Genomic DNA, 20,003 nt, shown 5'->3' on the forward strand with positions numbered 1-20,003 from the left:
GGAAATAAGTATTGACACAGAGATATGCGTGGGAAAGCTGACTGTTGGAGCCCAAAACCTTCCCCATAGGACATGACATTGGACCTGAGTCTCGGGGTATCAGTGGGGGTTCTCTGAGTCTCAGGGTATCAGTGGGGGTTCTCTAATCTAGGTCAAGAAAGCAGGGCGACAAAGCAAGTGAATTTGTCAACATGGTTGCCTTGTAGGGTGTGGCAGCACAGGGACTGGAAAAGAAAGTAAGGACATCAAATAAGTAGACAGACCTGCTTTGGTCCTGGACAATGTCATTTGGAATATAAAGTAGGAAAATTTCAGGAAGTGTGACAAATAACTGGAGTTTTAAATATGTATTTTTTTGTTGCCAATGGGTCTTGAACTCATGACCTCACAATTGCTAAGCAGGTGCTCTTAACACTAGAGCCACTCTGCCAATCTTTTTTTTTTGTGACGTGTTCTTTCAAGATCAGGTATCATAAACTATTTTTCCTGGCTGGCTTTGAACCAAGATCCTCCTGATCTCTGCCTCCTGATTTACTAGGATTACAGGTGTGACCAACTGGCACCTGGTGAGGTTTTAGTACATTAATTTTAACCTTAAAGGTAATTACCTCTAAAGTTAAAACATTCAATTTTAACAAACTGAATGAGAAGGAACATTCAGTTAAATGTGTATTAGGAAGTGCTGTATATGAAATAGAGGACTCATGATACCTTTTTTTTTTTTGCAGTTTGGGGCTTAAACTGAGGGCCTACACCTTGAGCCACTCCACCAGCCCTTTTTTGTGAAGATTTTTTTTTTATTTTGGGGATAGGGTCTTGTGGAACTATTTGCCTGGGCTGGCTTTGAACCATTATCCTCCTGATCTCTGCCTCCTGAGTGGCTAGGATTAAAGGCATGAGCCACCAGAGCCCAGCAGATACTTTGAGTTTTGTTTTTACATTTTTTATTACCATATTATTGTTGTACTAGGGGCACACTATGACACTTACAAAAGGTCTTATGATATATCACAGCTGAATTCACCTCCCCCAGCATTCTCCTAGACTCGATTCTTCATAAGATGGCAGCAGGTAGACCCCATCTGAACTCAGTCACACAGTTTGAATATGACTATCGTAAGAATAATGAATGGCAAGATTTATCAGAAGAGGTTTGTTCCCATCAGGCCCAACTATGTAAATCTCAAGTCCGTAGACCTTTTGCCTGATTTGGGACCGAGGTGTTGGATTATTAAAGGTCCTGTGGCTCAAGGGGTAGACCATCTGCCAAGCAAGTGCAAGTCCCTGAGTTCTAAACCCCAGTTCTACCCCAGAAAAAAAGTTCCTGAATTTTTCAAATTTACATTTATAGTTTTAAATATCTACAAATTGATGTTCTCATTAAATTCCCCCCCCCCTTTTTAATTCAAGATAGGGTCTTGAGCACTATTCCTCTGGGCTGGTTTTGAACCCTGATCTTCCTGATCTCTGCCTCCTGAGTAGCTAGGATTACAGATGTGAGCAGCTGGCACCCAACTTCAAGTTCTCATTTCTTTTGCAATTTTAGTATATGAACTTAAGACTTCCCACTTGTAAAGTAGGTGTTCTGGGCCTTGTCAGTGAGCCATGTCTGTCTGTCTGCCTGAGCACAGGTCTGTCCACACACTGCTGCTGCTTATGAGCAAAATGCAATGAGCTGTTTCCTGCCGCGCTTGTGACCATTTCCTCGGTGTGTTTTCCCAGTTGCTGCTGCATTGCAGTCGATGGAACACAGCTGTCCTCACTGTCAATCTTTCTGACTTAACCTGCAAATTATTCACACCAGCCGTTAGCCTGGAACGCAGTGATCCTATCTTCACTACCCTGCCAGAAAATGCTGCCATGTCACAGTGGCAAGCGTGGCTTCCTGGGCTGCCTCCGGGCAAAGGGCGCATGCCTGTCCAGCTTTGGGGCAGTTCCAGGGTCTGCTGGATCCAGAGGAGGTGTTGAAGGGCTGTTGAAATGCCTGCCCTGGCACACAGTGCTCACTTGGAGCACAGAGCAGAGTTGCTGCCTGAGTAGGGACTTCCCACCCTCCTGGGCTCCAAGGTGACATTTACAGCTGTGCTGCCTCACTCTGTGAGTGAGGGATCCTTACTTCCACTTTATTGGCAGGACCAGCACTGGGCCATGGAATGAATGTGCTACAAATCTTTCTTTCGAGCCATCCTGGTGGAGAGGCTGCCCATAGGAGGTGTAGACCTGGCTTCCTGAGTTGGCTCTGACTTGGGGATGCTCTTGGATGCTAGGGAAATTCTGACTCAGTCTGGCTGAAACAAAAGGAAAATGTACTATTTTTTTGTAACTAGAAGCAGGGTGAGTGAGCCGCAGGCCCTGTGTGATTGGTGCTGGTATTAGGGGCACGGGTTCTTTTTGTCTTCTACTTCTTCCATCCTACATGTTGGCATCATCGTGACACCAGTCCTGTGGGAGCTCCCTTCGGGTTCCTAGATGATTCCCATGGAGGCTACCAGTGTTGGGAGGAAACCTCTCCCATCGAGGACTGGAAATCATTTCCTTCAGTCTGATCAGCACAACTCAGGTCTCCAGACTACAACCCCTGGACCAATACAACCTTTGTGAAGGGCTCAGACCTGCCCTGGACATAGGGAGGTACTAGCCATATGGGGCCACTGGGGCCATGGAGCACCTGAACTGTGGCTGATCTGAATTAATATGTGTTGTAAATGTAAAATCCTCCACAGATTCTAAACACTTCACATACACAAAAATAAAATCTATTCTTTTTGTATTGACTGCCTACTGAAATAATGGTTTTTGTACATTATCTTCTTCTTACCCCTGCCCTCCCTGTTCTCCCTCTCTTTAGTCCTAGCCCCCACCTCTCCTTTTTTAATTTTTTTGCAGTACTGGGATTTGAACTCAGAGCCTGTACCTTGGGCCACTCCACCAGCACGTTTTTTGTGCTGGGATTTTTTTTTTTTGAGATAGGGGCTTGTGAACTATTTGCCTAGGCTGGCTTTGAACCAGAGATTCTCCTGAGCTCTACCTATTGAGTAGTTAGGATTACAGGCATGAGGCACTGGTGCTCGGGCCCCTTCCCCTTCAATCTTCCTGCCTCAGCCCCTGAGTGACGGGATTACAGGCATGTACTACCACACCTGACTCCACTCTTCTTCTTTTTAAAATTTTTGTTTTTATTCTCAGTGCTGGGGATAAACTCAGATTCTTAAGCATGTTAGGCAAGCACTCTACCACTGAGTTCCACCCCCAGCCCCTGTTTTAGATATTCTGGGTTAAATAAAATTTATTCAATTAATTTCACCTGCTTGCTTTTACTCTTTAATGTCACTATGAGAAAATTTATAATCCTATTTCTAGTGGATGGCAGTGGCTCAGGTAAATCAGGTTCTCTTTTGATTTTTGTGTGCTAGATTCCTGAACAAAATCATGGCTTCCTTTTTAGGAGGAAGTCTTCTGTCTTTAAAATATCAACAGATCATACTTCTTTACAGATATTTAGCAGAGAGGATGGACAAAGGCAAACAATGTAGGATATACATCCACTGAGAGCTACTTATGTAGAAATGTGCTGGCCTCAGTGTTGTGTGCAAAGCAATTGCTGACCAAGTTGGGTAGATAAGACATGTGGCTGTGAGGGGGACAGATAAAAGCTGTAGGATTTCAGACTCTGGAGAGACTGTCTGTGTGACAGTGGAATGTCCCCTTGATCTTGGCCTTGAACATCCACGTGGTTTCAGCTGAAGAAGTTGGGTAGAGAGGGGTGACTAGAGAGATAGTCCAGGTAGAGGGACAAGCAGAGAGAAAATGCTGATGTGCAGAAGTGTATAAACTGGATTTTAGGTTAGCTGAGACTGCAGGGTAGAGGAAAGAAGGCTGGAGCACACCAGCTCACAGTCTTAGAACACTGGGGTAGAGCCTAGTAGCAGCTTTGTTTCTGGGATGGTTGATGGGAACATGTATTAGGAGGATGGGCAATGTCCTCCTAGTAAACATATCACTGATGCCCGAGTACATGAGCCTAATCAAGTGCTTCACCTCTCTTTCAGCCCTTAGGGAGCACTCAGAGGCCAGGTTTCATGTTTCAGAGCATGGCTGTGGCAGTGACTGCCTGGGTTCCGATTCCACAGTATGTGCTATAAGAGTTTGTATTAAAAAAAATTGGTCTTGCCAGCACCAGTTGCTCACACCTGTCATCCTAGCTACTCAGGAGGCAGAGAGGATCAAGGTTTGAAGAGACCCCATCTCGAAAATGCCCATCATAAAAAAGGGCTCGTGGAGTGGCTCAACATGTAGGCCCTGAGTTTAAACCCCAGAACCAAAAAAAAAAAAAAGGAAGGAAAGAAGGAAGGAGGAGGGAGGGAGGGAGCAAGGAACGGAGGAAGGAAGGAAGGAAGGAAAGAAAGTAAAGGGAGGCGAAGATGGACTGCACTGGTGGATTGGAGACACTGTACAGCTGGAAGTGTACCCCTGGGGATGGCAGAGGGGACCTAGCGGGGCAGCTTTTGAGTTTGGTTGTCATGATGGGGTTGGGTGGTGGCAGGGAGCTGTCTTGGGCAGGGCTCAGGGTGACCAGGACACTAGGGGCAGAGGTGCTGGTCAGCACATGGCCCACAGGCAATGCTGGAGCTGGGGCAGCCTGTGGACCCTGGGCACAGGCCAGCTGGGGTCCAAACTGTCCAGTGCTGAGGGCCACTATGGGCATGGATGGGACTTCCTGGAGATGTTTAGAGGCAGCCAGCCGCTGCTGGACCTCCTTTTAGTCCATGTACCACCAAGAGCCTAAGAACAAAAAGCAGGGTGTTTGTCACATTCTGTTGGCTTTTAGAATGCTGGCCTCAGCCTCTGTTCTTAGTACAAACCTGCAGAAGAACCCCCACGCTCAACAGAGTCTATTAGACGATTGCATTTTCCAGAAATGCTCCTCTAAACACCAGGGTTAGCTTCCTGTTCCTGCCAGAAAGGACAAATTCTTACCCTGTGAGGTACAAGCTGGCCTCCTCCAGTCCCAGTGAAATGCTCCCTTCTGGGTTGGAAACAAAGGCTTAGAGGTGGACTTCCCCAACTTCCTTCCTAACTTACTAACTGACTAACTTCCTTCCTTCCTCCCTCCCTCGTTCCTTCTTTCCTCAACAGGATCTTGATATGTACACTGGGGTGGTCTGGAACCCCTATGCATCCTCCTGCCTAAGCTTCCTGGGTGCTGAGATTACAGATATGTACCACCACGCCTGGCTGTTGGAACCCAGGGCCTGCCACATGCCCGGCAGGCGCTCCACCACTGAGGCACACTCCAGCTCTCGGAGCTTTTCTTCAGGATGGTTTTCTGGTGAGTAAAGGAAACCTATGCGCCGTCCTGCCCATTCCTGGGTGTGGAATGCCAGTGCCCAGAGCCAGGGGGAACAGTGATAGTGAGCAATGCATTTTTCTCCTGACTAAAGGCTTTTATTTTCAAAAATAATTAAAGCATAAAGGAGAAAAAAATGATCTTTCATTCTCTATCCAGAAATAATCACTGCAAAGGGCTAGGGATTTGGCCGGGTGAAGAGTGCTTGCCTAACGTGTGCAAGGTCCTGGGTTTGATCCCTGGCCCTGGGGCAAAACAAAAGATCAGAAACAGTCATTCTTACATTTTGGTGTAAGTGTTCACGGTTTATTTATTGATTTTTCTGGGCCTACTTTATTTAAACAAAAGTAAAATGACTATGCGCAAGGGATATTGACAACATATGCCGGTACAATGCATCTGTTCACGAATGTTTACAAAAGTAGAAAAACTCAAATATGCCCAACAGATGAAGAGATAAATAAAAAAGAAGGAAGCATGGTACATTTTCAAGCTGGACCTTGAAGACGTTATGCTCAGAGAAAAAAGCCAACTACAAGAGACCACAGATTGTATAACTCCACTTATAGAAAATGTCCAGCATAAGCTTGTCTATGGAGGAGGGAAGTAGACTTTGAGTTGGCGGGGGTGGGCAGCGGGGAAGTGGGGAGGGACTGCTAGTTGATACACGATTTCTTTTTGGGGTGAGGAAATGTTCGGAAATTAGAAATTTGATAGTTGAATGACTGTGAATATAATAAAAGTCGCTAAATTGTACTGTGTCTGTGTGTGTGTGTGTGTGGCTGGGGGTTGAACCTAGGTCCTTGAACCTATGGCCTCTTACATGCTAATAAAGTACTACACCACTGCCCCTCCCTCCCACCTTTTTTTTTAATTGTACACTTTTTGGGGGTGGAAGTAGAGCGGGGGCCTTGTGCGTGCTATGTAAATGCTGTAACATTGAGCTACATCCCCAGCCCTGAATTGTGTCCTTTATTCTGGTGGTATTGGGGTTTGAACTCAGGGCCTGATGCTTGCTAGGCAGGCACTCTACAACTCGAGCCACTCCACCAGCCCTGGTTTATGTTGGGTATTTTACAGACAGGGTCTTGCAAACCATTTTACGGGGCTGGCCTGGAACTGTTCCTGTCCTGATTTTTGCTTCCGGAGTAGCTAGGATTACAGGTGTGAGCCACCGGCACCCAGCAATTGTGCACTTTTAAAACATGAATTTTATGGTATGGGAATTATTTCTCAATACAGCCATTTTGAAAAAGTAACCCCACTAGAATATATACAACACTTCCTCCACAGTCCTAATAACTTTGCATCTGCAGCATTTTAATAACCAAGCAGTGCACATTCCTTGCAAAAGAATTAATGCAGAGGAGTGAAAATTAGAAAGCGTCTCTTTCCTCCTCTACTTTAACACATCGAGTATCCACTAAAAGTGATTTTTACCTCTTGTTCGCATGTTTGTAGAGCCTTATGTTCAATGCCGGCCCACAGATTTGTTTTGTTTTCTTTTTTAAGAGATAGGATCTTCCTGTGTAGGCCAGGCTGGCCTCCAACTTGTGTTCCTCCTGCCTCTGCCTCCTGAGTGCTGGGATTAAAGGTATGTACCACCATATCCAGCTTTGCTTTTAATTGTTCCCTCTCCCTCCCCATGTCTGCTCACTTTCCTCCCATGCATTGCTGCCTACTCTAATATGTTTAATATGCATATACTAAATTATACAAGTATCCTCAGAAAAGTATCACTTTTTATATTTTTTTAAAAATTGGAAGTGGTATTGTGCTATGCTGTTTATTTATTTATTTGCATGACTGGGGTTTGAACTCGGAGCTTGGAGATTGCAAAGCAGTCACACCTCTGGAGCCACACTGGAGCCACACCTCTCTCTTTTTTGTTTTAACTGAATACTTTTTCAGACTTCCGTGTTACTATGGTATACTTTTCCTCAGTAGACTTCCATACATTTACTAATATTTCGCTAATGATGGACTCCTGGTCACCTCCATGTATGTTACAACAGTCAGTGTGGTGTACATGCTTCCTTATCAACTGTGGGACAAGAATTACTCTTGACGTCTACCTAGGGGGGCAATGGTGCCAATGGATGGAGTCCTGTTTGATTTCAATTGCTTTGTGGAACTGCTTTGCCTGTCATGTTCCCTACCTCCCCTTAGTGTTTTCACACTTTCTTTCTTTCCTTTTTTTTGTGGTGCTAGGGATTGAACCCAGGTCCTCGAGCCTGTTAGGTGAGTACTCTACTCCTAAGCTATAACCCCAGCCAGGTGCAGCATCGAACTTTCTAATCTTTGCTACCTTAGGGGTCTGAAATAATAGCTCATTAAAATTTTAGTGACATTATTATTATTATTTGCATAGAGGAACACGGCCTTTGAACTGATCCCTTTAACTCTTTTTTTGTTTTTTGTTTTTTTTTTCCGGTATGGGGCTTGAACTCAGGGCCTACACCTGGAGCCACTCTACCAGCCCTTTTTTGTGATAGGCTTTTTTCAAGATATGGACTCAAGAACTATTTGCTCAGGCTGGCTTTGAACCACGAGCCTCCTGATCTCTGCCTCCTGAGTAGCTAGGATCGCAAGCATGAGCCATTAGTGCCCTGCAAACTGATCCCTTTAAAGTGATACAGAATAGAGCTGACATACGATTTTTCATACATGCTGTTTCTGGATAGGAGGCTTGGTGTGTCTGGCTTAAATTTTTTAAAGTTAAAAAAAGTTTATGAGCTGGGGGGTTATAGTTCTACTGGTGGTAGAGTGCTCGCCTAGCATGCTTGAGGCCCTGGATTCAATCTCTAGCACCACAAAACCAAAATTATTTCCAGATTATGTAATTGAATTATACTTACTGAAAATTAAATAAGCCACTTGAAGAGTGGAGATTGGGAGGATTGTGGTTTGACACCAGCCTGGGGCAAAAAGTTAGTAAGACTCCATGTCACTAGCAAGCTGGGTATGGAGGCTCATGTCTGTAATCCCAGCTATATGGAGGGCATAGGTAGGAGGATCAAGGTTTTAGGCTGGCCTGGGCAAAAAGTGTGAGACCCTATCTGAAAAATAACTAAAGCAAAAAGGGCTGGGGCATGGCTCAAGTGGTAGAGCACTTACTTAGCAAGAGGGAGGCCCTGGGTTCAAACCCCAGAACCACCCCCCACCAATTTATAAAAAAGGGAAAACATTAAGAAATTAAAATTACTTATAATTCTTTCAAATAGAGATAATTAACATTAACATTTTAGAAAACATCCTAATTACTTTTCTCTATATTTGTATTTTTAGTTTATGATTGTAAACATGAGATCATACAATTTCATAGCTCACCTGTCTCACCAATTACATATTTGCTTACAGCCAAATCTTTGCACACTGCCCCAGCAGGCAAATTGGGTTTACAATATGTGTGTGTGTATGTTTAAATTAGGAACACATGAGACTAAGGAAGGCCACCATGGCCAAGGTCATCAGGAATCACCATACTAAGAATGAAATGCTTATCATTATCTATAACGAACTGGCCATTAGGTGCCTAAAGATTCCTGACCAGGCTCCACTATCCAGGGAGCATTTTTCCATGCAGACTAATACCCGTCTTGGGCACTGACTCCAATGACTGGCAATTCCCAGTCAGGAATTTTATATGAATAGAATCATACAATATGCAGTATTTTGGATTACATACTAGGGTTGCTGAGTGTCATCACAAATTGTGGTGTGTTTCAACCAGTTCATTTCTTTTAATTGTTGTCCCTTTTTTTTTCCAGTACTGGAGTTTGAACTCAGGGCCTTGCACTTGCTAGTGAGGCACTCTTCCAGCCCTTAATTGCTGTCTTAATTGAAGAAACTGAAATGTTTCTCTTTTAGGAATCCCTAAGTTTTAATTTAACATAATTTTATGTCCTAGAAGGTTCATCATATTTAGAGTTGATATTTTCTTTTCTTTTTTTAAAAAAATGTTAATTGGTTAAAGTCAGTATCATTTTTAAGCAGGATTTTTCTTTTCTTTACAAAGGCAACCAATACTCTACAATTTTCAGGCAATGTCTGAGAAAATTCTAGAACAACAAGTCTATGGACAGCTCTTTGAGTCTGGGTAATGGAACTTGACTTGCACCGTCCTGGCTATGCCTTCTGTTAGATGCCTTGGCATTCTGTCCCTTATCTTATAAACACAGTCCCTGTTGCAGCTTGCCTGTCAAAGCTGGATATCTTTGAACTTTTATTTTTCCAACTTCAGTATTTGAAATTATTTTTTATAAATTTAATGGTTCACATCTTATGAAATGGAAACTTAGTTTACCCTGTAACTTCTTTTTCTTTTAAACTTTTTTAGTTTTGTTGTTGTGGTCCTGGGGTTTGAACCCAGGACCTCAGGCTCACTATGCAGGTACTCTACCACTTGAGCCGCTCTGCCAGCCCAAAAAATGCGCCTGGAAGAGTGTAGATCTGAGTTTAACTTTTGGTTCTTTTTGGCAGCACTGGGGTTTGAACTCAGGGCCCCACACTTGCTAGGCAGCCTTGTACCACTTGAGCCACTGTGCCAGCTCAACTTTTTAGTTTGTGGCATTCTTTTTCAGTCTTTGTCATTGTTTGCAATATAGAGTTGATATTTTTGCAATAAAATTTAGAGGTGGTGAAGGAGCTAAGTTAAAAATGTGATTAAGTAATAGCACTTATTTTTCATAAAGGTCACCTAGATATATGCAAAGTCCAATTATAGCTTTTATTTTGGGGGGAGATAATCATGTAATTATAAAGTAAATTCTGGACAAAATTCAAGAGGCTTGATGTTTTCTTGGCCCATGTAGTCTTATCGTGGGATAATAACACTTCTATTAGGGTTAGGATTCTCAATATCTAAGTTGCAGCCTGCTGATTTGAAATCTCCTTACCATTTTGGATGGAAAGGTACCTAAATAATAATAATAATAAATCCTCTTCTTGGGCACCAGTGGTTCACACCTGTAATCCTAGCTACTTGGGAGTCTGAGATCAGGAGGATCATGGTTTGAGTCCAGCCCTGGGAAACAGTTTGTAAGGCCCCATGCAGATCAAACTGCATTGAAGGTGTGGTTCAAGAAGTAGAGTGCCTGCTTTGCAAGCGTGAAGACCCGAGTGCAAATCCCAGTCCCATGAAAAAAAAAATTCTGCTGAATTTAATTCAGTTATCTATAAACATCATAAATTTTTCTGTTTTAAATCTGCACACATATGACACAATAAGAAAAGCATGAGCACAAATCTTTTTGGCTTATCCCCTTTAGGGAGCATATGTTAAATTACCAGTCTTGGCAGGACCTGTCTCTCTTTTTTTAAACCATTAACACCTTGGCCACAGGAGGAACCAAATGTAGTGTTCCCAGGCCTTTCCAGTGACAGTTATTAAGAGCAGATGAATGCTGTGAAATTCTAAATGTCAGCACTAAGAAGCTCATTCAAGTATTTCTATCACAGTTGGCCAGGAAAGGCCATGAAAGAGCGATGACTGCTTCGAAGAACACACTGGTATGGCATCAGTCTGAGTTCTCTGCTGCTGGAGTACCAGAATTCTGTGGAAGTAACAGCTGAAAACCTAACATATTTAAGGGATTAAATATGGGCAATAACATAGCCCACAGAAATCCTCTATTTCAGTCCATGGAAGAAAAGGCTTGGAAAATACCATGTACACAATTATATGTTAATAGGAATATTGACTGTTTATTGGAAACCTATCAGGCCTGGTTCTAAGTCTTTTACATTTATCATCTCATTTAACAGGAAATCAGTCTCATGAGGTAGAGATAATTATTGTCATTTTGTAGATGAAGAAAGTCTTAAAATGTTACCCAATGTGTTTTATTCCAAATCAACACTTAATAATATTATGCCTTATAATGCACTTTGCTAAAACCACAGTGATCACTGAACTCGATGATTTTTTTTTTTTTTAACCACAAGCCCTGGTGCTGAATGCTTAAGTGTCTATGGTCCTCAAGTGTTTTTGTTCTAACTAGGAGAGCTGGACTACTGAGTGGACAGTGGGTTGTTACTGCAACAAGAATTAACTAAAAAACAACATGATAATAAGATATGTAATCCCTGTTAACCAAGACATAGGGGACTAGAAACAACTAGTGAGGTATTTGTTGTTGTTGTTTGTTTTTGTGGTATGGGGGTTTGAATTCAGGGTCTTGTGCATGTCAGGCAAGCTCTTTTCTCACTGAGTTATATTCCTCAGCCTTTTTTACGTTTTACTTTTTAATTTATTTTTTTGAGACAGGGTCTCACCATGTAGCCCAGGCTAGCCTGGAACTCAAGATCCTCCTGCCTCTGCCTCCCAAAAAGGGTTGGGGTAGAAAAAAAAGAAAAGAAAAAAAAGGGTTGAGGTGTGGCTCAAGTGGTAAACACCTGCCTATTGAGGCCCAGAATTTACTCTCCAGTACCACACACACACACACACACACACACACACACACACACACACAAAAAGTCTATAGGTATGTAGTGAACAGAGCACCAGTAGCTCACACCTGTAATCTTAGCTACTTGGGAGGCTGATATACAAAATAATGAAAACAAAATGGGTGGGAGGTGTAGCTCAAGTGGTAGAGTGCCTGCTTTGGAAGCACAAAGCCTTGAGTTCAAACCCTATACCAAAAAAAAAAAAAGAAAAGCAAAGAAAAAAAAGGGTATGTAGTGGAGCTTCTTTTGAAGTGTGTATTGAAGGGAAGGGAGAGGATCAACAGGAATCAGAGGATTCTGAAGAATTTGGGATAGACGAAAAAGGGTAAAAGACTCTCTTTTCTCAAAAAAAATCATATTCACTATTTTTACAAATTAAGTATACTAAATCTTGTGGGTTAAAATGTTTATAGAGTATCTTCCTTTACCTTGTCAGCTGGCAAAAAAGAATTCTAGAAGAATGTTGGCTCAATGCTTCCAGAGATGTACAAGGAGATGCAGAATTTCAGGCTTAAAAGTAGGAATTTTAGGTTCAAATTATGGCTCTATCACTTAATAGTATGTGATTTAAGACAAACCACTTAATTTCTCTAGACCTGATTGTCTCAGCCTTAAAATAGGGCAAGAACACCTGCCTCACTGTTACTCGTCAAGGATAAATTAAGCTAATGTTTGAGAATGTGTTCTGTAAACTATCAAGTACTGCACAGTTCCATTTGCACAGGTAATGTCAAAATTGGACACATCAGTTGGTCTGCTCCTTGGCATTCGCTATCTGACTAAATGCCCACAATGTGCCAAGCACCATGATGAGCTGAGGTTGCCCAGAGTTCCTGTTCTAGCTGGGTGGAGAGATACACTTATACCATGTTCTTATGAGAATACTCTAGGCAAGGTGATACACTTAAAAAATTAAAAACAATTTATTGTGTAAATTGAAATCGTGAAGAGATTTAAAGTCATTCATACAGTGGTCAAACTCACAGAGGCAGAAGGCAGAATGACGGTTACCAGGGCATGGGAGGAGGGGAAATGCAGTATTACTGTTTAACAGGTGTAGGATTCCAGTGGGAGAAGATGAAAAGTTGTAGAGATAGTTGTACAACAAGGTCAGTGTACTTACTGGCATGACCTGCAACTTGAAAATGGCTAAAATGGTAAAATTTATTTACATATATTTTATCATGAGTATAAGAAAAGAATTTAAAGTCAATCAGAGCAAATTCTTAATATTTGTACTCACAAAGGAGCAATATCCAGATGGTTGATGCTAAATCCAGAAGAGCAAAAGTTGTCGATATGGTTAGGAATGCAACAGCCAAAGGATAATCACAGCCTATAAATCTAGCGGCTACCAGGAATATCGCAGGTCCAATCATGCCTGGAGTCAACCGGTTACAAAGAAAAAGAAGATCTAGCATTAGCATTTGTTCCACCTTAAAAGAGTAAAATGAAATTTGAAATTGCTGCCACCTACTGTAGAATCACTGAACTGCCTTTTCTAGTGAAAGAAGACTTTCACTAGAAAACCTGGCTCAATTGAGTGGTAGATTGCCTGCCTAGCAAGTGCAAAGTTCAAACCTTAGTACTACCACCAGAACAATAATAAAGATAACAACACCAGAGGAGGCGGGGGTGGGGGTGGGCGGGGGGAGGAATAAAGGAGAATGATGGAGCAGGTGAGCTCAACTATGATACACTGTAAGAACTTTTGTACATGTCAAAATGTACCCCCTCCCAGCACAACAACAAAACAAAACAAACAAAAAAACCCCCACCAAAACCAAGTTTGAGTATATTATACCTAATGTAGTAGTACAAAGAAAACCTCATAATGCCTGTGACCAGGACTCAGCTAAAGGTCTCCAGTGTTAGAGAAGATACAAAAGTAAACAACCAAAATTATGGTTGTAGAAAGAAGCAACAGCTGACACAGCATATGCTTAAAATTCATATACCAAAGTAGATCAATTAAATAATACATTCTGTTGGATGAGTTAGGTAAGTGATCCATCTTAGTTCTAACAGCTGATAACACTATGCACAGGACATTACAGGCAGTTAAGCATGGTAGACAAGTTAACAGCCGCCAGTTTTTCCTGGTGAGTCTAAGCCGCCAGTTTTTCCTGGTGAGTCTACAGCCGTGCCACCCAGTAACTATGTAATGGAAATGTTGTATTTCTATATGCTACAAAAAAGAACTTATTTTAGTTAGTAAATATTTTTGAAATTCAGTGTGTATTCCTTCAAAAAAAGGCTTAAAATGTTTCCATTCAAACTTAATAGTTGAAAACATAGTCAATGACAACCCAGGCAAAAAGTGAGAAACACTACCTTCCTCCCCCCCAAAAAGAAAACAAAGTGATTTATAAAACTCTGGGGATATTGTTGAGCAGAGCAAGCCACTTTTTTTGTTACAAAGTGGAAATAACAGGGTATTAAAAATCTTTTTCCAGAGTCAGCACTGAAGAAGGATATTATAAGTCTTCATCTCAAAATGCATGGTTCAAAAAGGACTATATTGTACAGAAATGCACTAATCCATCCTAGTGTTTTAATATGTAAACAAAATAAATGACTAACATCATCATTTCTATTTTGCCTTGCACTGTTGTGATATTGAGATATAAGAAGAAATTATGTATTTGGTCTCAGTCTCTGGTTCTTGGCACACAGCTCCTAAGATCCTTGGAATCTCTGGAATGATAAAATTGTCTTTTGTTTGTTAACAAAATGACTGGTGACACTGGGACAGTGCCAGATGGCTTTAATGCAGCCCAGACTGGCCTTGAAGTCATGGTCTTCCTACTTCAGCCTCCTGAGGGCTGGGATGCTGGGATTACAGGTGTGTACCACTATGTTCCACTCTGTTTTTTTTTTCTTTTTTCTTTTTTCTGAGATGGAGTCCCACTATGTTATCCAGGCTAGCCTCAAATTTCTGGGCTCAAGTAGTCCTCTCACCTTAGCCTCTCCAGTATTTGGAATTTGGGACTATAGGTGTGTACCATCATGGCTGGCCCTGGTTACCTTCCGGATGGGCACTGGTCACCAGATAACCAATGCATGATGAGAAATGTGGGGTTTAGCTCTACTCTCTAATCTCTGGGGAAGGGAAGGGGCTGAAGGTTGGGTTGATCACAATGGCCAGTTACTTCATCACGTCTGCATGATGAGGTCTCCACAGAAACTCAAAAGGATAAGGACTGGGCAGATGTGGTGGTGCATGCCTATTATCCCAGCACTTGAAACACAGAAACAAAAGCAGGAGGATTGCTAGTTCAAGCCAGCCTGGGAAAAGCAGGGAGACCCTGTCTCAAAAAAAACCCCAACACCCAAGAAGTTTTGGACGTGCTTCCAAGCAGCAGAACATGTGGAGGTTACTGGAGGGAGGTGCGCCTGGGGAGAGCATGGAAGCCCCATGCTCCTTCCAACATACTCACCCTGAGCATCTCTTCCACCTGGCCATTCCTCTGCAGCCTCTGGAATAGCCTTTGTAATACATGAGCAAACACAAATACAGTGTTTCCCTGAGTTCTGTGAGCTACTTGAACAAAGTACTTGAACCTGAGGTAGGTCATGACCCCAAGTTATAGTCAGTCAGTGAACAGTACAGGCCAGAACCTGGGACTTGTGACTGGCATCTCAAGTGGGCAGGGGCAGCCTTGTGTGATTTATCCTCAGCTTGCAGTACATATACCAACACATCTCCAGGAAGACAGTGGAGAAACTGAATTATAGCACAGCACATCCAGCTGGTGTCTATTGCAGAACCAGATGTGTGTGTGGAAAAGTCTCCACACACATTGCAACTAGAGAAGTGTTTTTGGTGTTGTATATTGTATGAGTATGTGAGAGTAGGAAAACATTTTTTTTCTTATCTTTAGTAACTATAAACCAAAGCAGAACTTGATTCACTTCACTTACCTATAATGGTAAAAATTCTGCATACACTTAGAGCTGAAAAATTCCATTTTACCCTTAAATTGTCAGCTGCTTTACCAGACAGGATCATACATAACCAACAGCCAAAATAAGGCAATGCAGATACAAACCCATTCTGGAAGGAATAAGAGACACAGGATTAACTATGGTAGAAGGAAAACACATACACACACACACACTACTACCATTTGAAAACAAAAGAAAACCAGGAATATTCTGTTAATGGTTATAGAATTATAGGAAATAATTTTGCATTTGAAAAGATTATGGGATTCAGTTTAACACAGCCTCCAAGGAGCTGTCTCAGAGGGAAACCAGGTTCATCACAGTCCTGTCTGCTTAACATAATCTTGGCTGTTAGTCTGAACTTGTGCTGTGGGAGAAGACAAGTCTTCCTGTTAACCTCTGGATTCTCTCTATGGAACACTTTGTCCTCAATCTTTACTTACTTATTTTAAAATATTTTTTACTATAAAATACAATTCATACACAGAAAGCCACACAAGTTAAATAAATGGATACCTTAGCGGATTATTCTAAGGACCATCTAGATCAAAAAATAGCCAGCATCCTGGAGAGTTTTCATTGTCCTAGTCCAATGACACCCTCTTCCTTTCTCCATAAGTAAGAATCATCCTGGTCACACATGCTCACATTTGTCTATGGTTGCATCACCCAAGGTGCAACCCTAGATACTGTAGTTTGGTCTTAACTAAACTATAGTTGAGTTTTAGTTATTTAATAATTTTTGATGTGTCTTTTATGTCTCTTTTAATCTATACATCCCTTCAATTCCTTTTTTCTTATAATTTTATTAAAGAACCTAGGTCATATTTTATTTATTTTTAAAAGATCAGTGCCAAGTAAAACTATAGTTCAAAGAAATTATCTGAAAGGTGAAAATCTGCTGGGTGCCTATGGCTCACTTCTGTAACCCTAGCTACTCAGGAGGAAGAGATCAGGAGGATCATAGTTCAAAGACAGCTGGGCAAATAATTGGAGAAAAAAACCCTTCACAAAAAGGGGCTGGTGGAGTGACTCAAGGTGTAGGCCCTGAGTTCAAACCCCAGTATTGCAAAAAAAAAAAGTAAGTCCATTTTATGTTTATACACACACACGCACACACACACACACACACACACACACACACACACACACTCCCTCCCTCCAGAGCTTGGGAATATTTCTTGATTTTTGTTTTTTTTCTTCAACGGAGAGAGTGAACGCAGTCCCCTACTACCACAAATTATGAAGTTAAGTTTCCCACATTTGGGGAAATCACAGGGGTCAGCACATCTGGAGTGCAATGGATAAGCCTCACCCTGGGAAAACCACCTTCGTGATCATGGTATCTCCCCTGCCAGGTAAGTATTCTTGGTGTTTTTTATTCCTCCTATTTTGCCTTTCCTCACCAGGCATTGTCGCTCTCTTTCTCTTTCTCTCTCTCTCTCTCTCTTTTTCGTTATTTGTGCCAGTGGCTCACGCCTGTAATCCTAGCTACTCAGGAGTCAGAGATCAGGAGGTTCAAAGCCAGCCCAGGCAAATAGTTCACCAGACCCTATCTCGAAAACGAACTGTAGGAGTAGCTCAAGCGGTAGAGCACCTCTTTTCCAAGTGTGAAACCTAGAATTCAAACACCAGTCCCACCAAAAACAACAAAAAACCCAACAGCCCAAGAAACAAAAAAAGAGATGTCTATAAAATTTAATAAGCACAGTAAAACAGAAGATATAAAATGACTGAATTTCATCTAGAAGAAAACAAATTCTATGTATAAAGTATATGTATATATATATTCTACATAAGAAGCAGATGGTTATTTTTCTTACCTCTTGAACATTGAATCTTAGGATATCCTTCATGTAAGTAGGCAATAATGTCAATAAAGTATAAAAAGTCCAGTTGTAAGAAAAATGTGCAACCTCTATAGCCCAAGGTGGCAATGATTTTAAAATAGGTTTCCGTGGTACTGATTTCTGGGAAGAAAGCTGAGGAAACAGACAAACTTAGGATAAGCAACAGCTGTGCTAATGCTTTGCTCTCTACCTTATTAGCTAAAGCTCAACCTAGACCAGCCTCAACTATCAGCCTTGACTAGCAAATTCCAGAATTTAAAATCAACTCCTTTGAAATATTAAATAGCAAAATACATGATAAATGTTCCATTTAAAAATACTAGCTAGAGATGATTAGAATTAAGAGGAAAGAATGGAAATGTAATCTTAGAGTGACAATGTTAATCCTAAGCACTTCTCATAAATACTGCCTTCAGCATTAATTTCTCTATAAAATGGAGAATGGTTTCATAATTATGGCCTAAGGTTGAGTCTATAACAATTCATATTTCTTTCTTTCTTTCTTTCTTTTTTGCAGTATTGGGGTTTGAACTCAGGGCCTCACATTGCTAGGCAGGCACTCTATCCCTTGAGCCACTCTGTTAGCCTTTGATTGTATTGGGTGCTTTCGAGATAGGGTCTCCCAAACTCTTTGCTGGATAGGCTTCAAACCACAATCCTCCCAATCTCTGCCTCCAGAGTAGCTAGGATTACAGGTGTGAGTCACTGGCACCCAGCCTACAAATCATATTTCTTTATTCAACCTTGGTTTAACTGAAATGATTTATATGAATTAGTACATCTATGCACCTAGCTACTTGGGAGGCTGAGGGAGGAAGATCACTTAAGCCCAGACTTGGAGACCAATCCAGGCAATATAGCAAGGCCCTGTTTCAAAAAGAAAAGAAAAAAGAAAAAGAAGATCTGTGCAACAGAGGGCTTCATATACCACCATGTGGAGAAGTGATCTTCAAAGTAGGGTAGAAGCATCCCAGGGGAATGCAAGATGATCCACTGAGGTGGGGAAAGACACATTAGAGTTTCTGTTTATACTCATTTTTATTGTAAAGGAAGAAATTAAGCCCATCTATACTTAGTAAATAGGTTGGCCCTGAAATAGATCAGATGATCACCCACAGTATAATTTCCCCAATTCAGAGGGCTTAGCAATGGCATTCTCACTTTTTTGTCTGCCCTCAGTGTATTATGGCACAACTTGAGATCACAGTTTATACCTGTGTACTTAGGTCGACTTAAGGATTTTTAAGCCAGTTTTAATTAAAACAACTCTCACAAAATTGACAGGGTCTTCAAAAGATTCCTGCGGAGCAACAGTCAATAGAAGAGAATTCTAGTAATATACAACACAATGAACACCTAAGAAAAATACCAGAGCTGCCATTTTTCCTCAGGAGTGCTTTGTTAGCTACTTTGGATCATCAAATATAGCATATTCACACACACTGGTCTCATCAGACATTAGTATGTTAACAAATTGTTATCATTTGTAAGTAACAGCAAAAGGGGCTTCCATTAAAATTTAGGTAAATATTATTTATGTCATGTATTTTGTACATACTTCATGATGTAAATAAGTACAGTAGTACATTTGGATAATGTGTGGATGGCAGACACTGGTCTGGGACATCAGAATTTTAAATTTTCTTTAAACTGAGGCTCTGGTTCCTTTCTCAAAAGCAAGAGAAGTCTATGTCTGCCTCCAGGGTTCAATGCTATTTCAAAAGAGATGAACTGGTATTAACTTTTTTTATTTTATTTAAAAAACTTTTTTCTTTTATTCATATGTGCATAAAATGTTTGGATCATTTCTCCCCCCTTAACCCACCCCCTCCCTTACCCTCCCACCGCCTCTCTTACCCCCCCCACCCCCTCCCTCTCCCCACAACCCCCTCGCTACCAGGCAGAAACTATTTTGCTCTTATCTCTAAATTTGTTGAAGAGAGAGTATAAGCAATAATAGGAAGGACCAAGGGTTTTTGCTAGTTGAGATAAGGATAGCTACACAGGGAGTTGACTTGCATTGCTTTCCTGTACATGTGTGTTACCTTCTAAGTTAATTCTTCTCAAACTAACCTTTTCTCTAGTTCCTGGTTCCCTTCCCCTATTGGCCTCTGTCGCTTTAAAGTATCTGCATTGGTTTCTCTGTGTTGAGGACAACAAATGCTATCTAGTTTTTTAGATGTCTTACCTATCCTCATACCTTCCTTGTATGCTCTCGTTTCATCATGTGATCAAAGTCCAATCCCCTTGTTGTGTTTGCCCTTGATCTAATGTATGCATATGAAGGAGAATATATGATTTTTGGTCTTTTGGGCCAGGCTAACCTCACTCAGAATGATGTTCTCCAGTTCCATCTATTTACTTTCAAATGATAAGATTTCATTCTTTTTCATGGCTGCATAAAATTC

At 41.4% G+C, this 20,003-nt stretch overlaps 3 protein-coding genes and 1 non-coding gene across 15 annotated transcripts in view; 1 reads left to right on the plus strand and 3 right to left on the minus strand.

Moving 5' to 3' along the window:
- LOC141421230 (inhibitor of Bruton tyrosine kinase-like) overlaps positions 1-20,003 on the minus strand; it is a 1,912,155-nt gene that overhangs the window by 1,653,551 nt on the left and 238,601 nt on the right. The window lies entirely within an intron of this gene.
- Positions 1-20,003, plus strand: part of LOC141410465 (inhibitor of Bruton tyrosine kinase-like) — a 973,048-nt gene that overhangs the window by 112,899 nt on the left and 840,146 nt on the right. The window lies entirely within an intron of this gene.
- LOC109676132 (sialin) overlaps positions 1-20,003 on the minus strand; it is an 86,775-nt gene that overhangs the window by 38,875 nt on the left and 27,897 nt on the right. For 5 of the 11 annotated variants that reach the window (XM_074066903.1, XM_074066904.1, XM_074066901.1 and 2 more), the window contains 4 exons: positions 17,569-17,727; positions 15,722-15,854; positions 13,041-13,178; positions 700-12,935 (listed from right to left, as the gene is read on the minus strand). In XM_074066903.1, coding sequence (XP_073923004.1) covers positions 12,838-12,935; positions 13,041-13,178; positions 15,722-15,854; positions 17,569-17,727 — 528 coding nt within the window. In that variant the 3' untranslated portion in view covers positions 700-12,837. Of the gene's footprint in view, positions 1-699; positions 12,936-13,040; positions 13,179-15,721; positions 15,855-17,568; positions 17,728-20,003 lie in introns of those variants that run through there. The other 6 variants (XR_012445855.1, XR_002211514.2, XR_002211516.2 and 3 more) reach the window with 3 other exon arrangements.
- LOC141421908 (U1 spliceosomal RNA) lies at positions 16,950-17,111 on the minus strand. Its single transcript, XR_012446598.1, has one exon. It is a non-coding gene; the product is annotated as a U1 spliceosomal RNA (small nuclear RNA).

This window comes from Castor canadensis, chromosome 3 (assembly GCF_047511655.1).
Source record: "Castor canadensis chromosome 3, mCasCan1.hap1v2, whole genome shotgun sequence".
Taxonomy (NCBI): domain Eukaryota; kingdom Metazoa; phylum Chordata; class Mammalia; order Rodentia; family Castoridae; genus Castor; species Castor canadensis.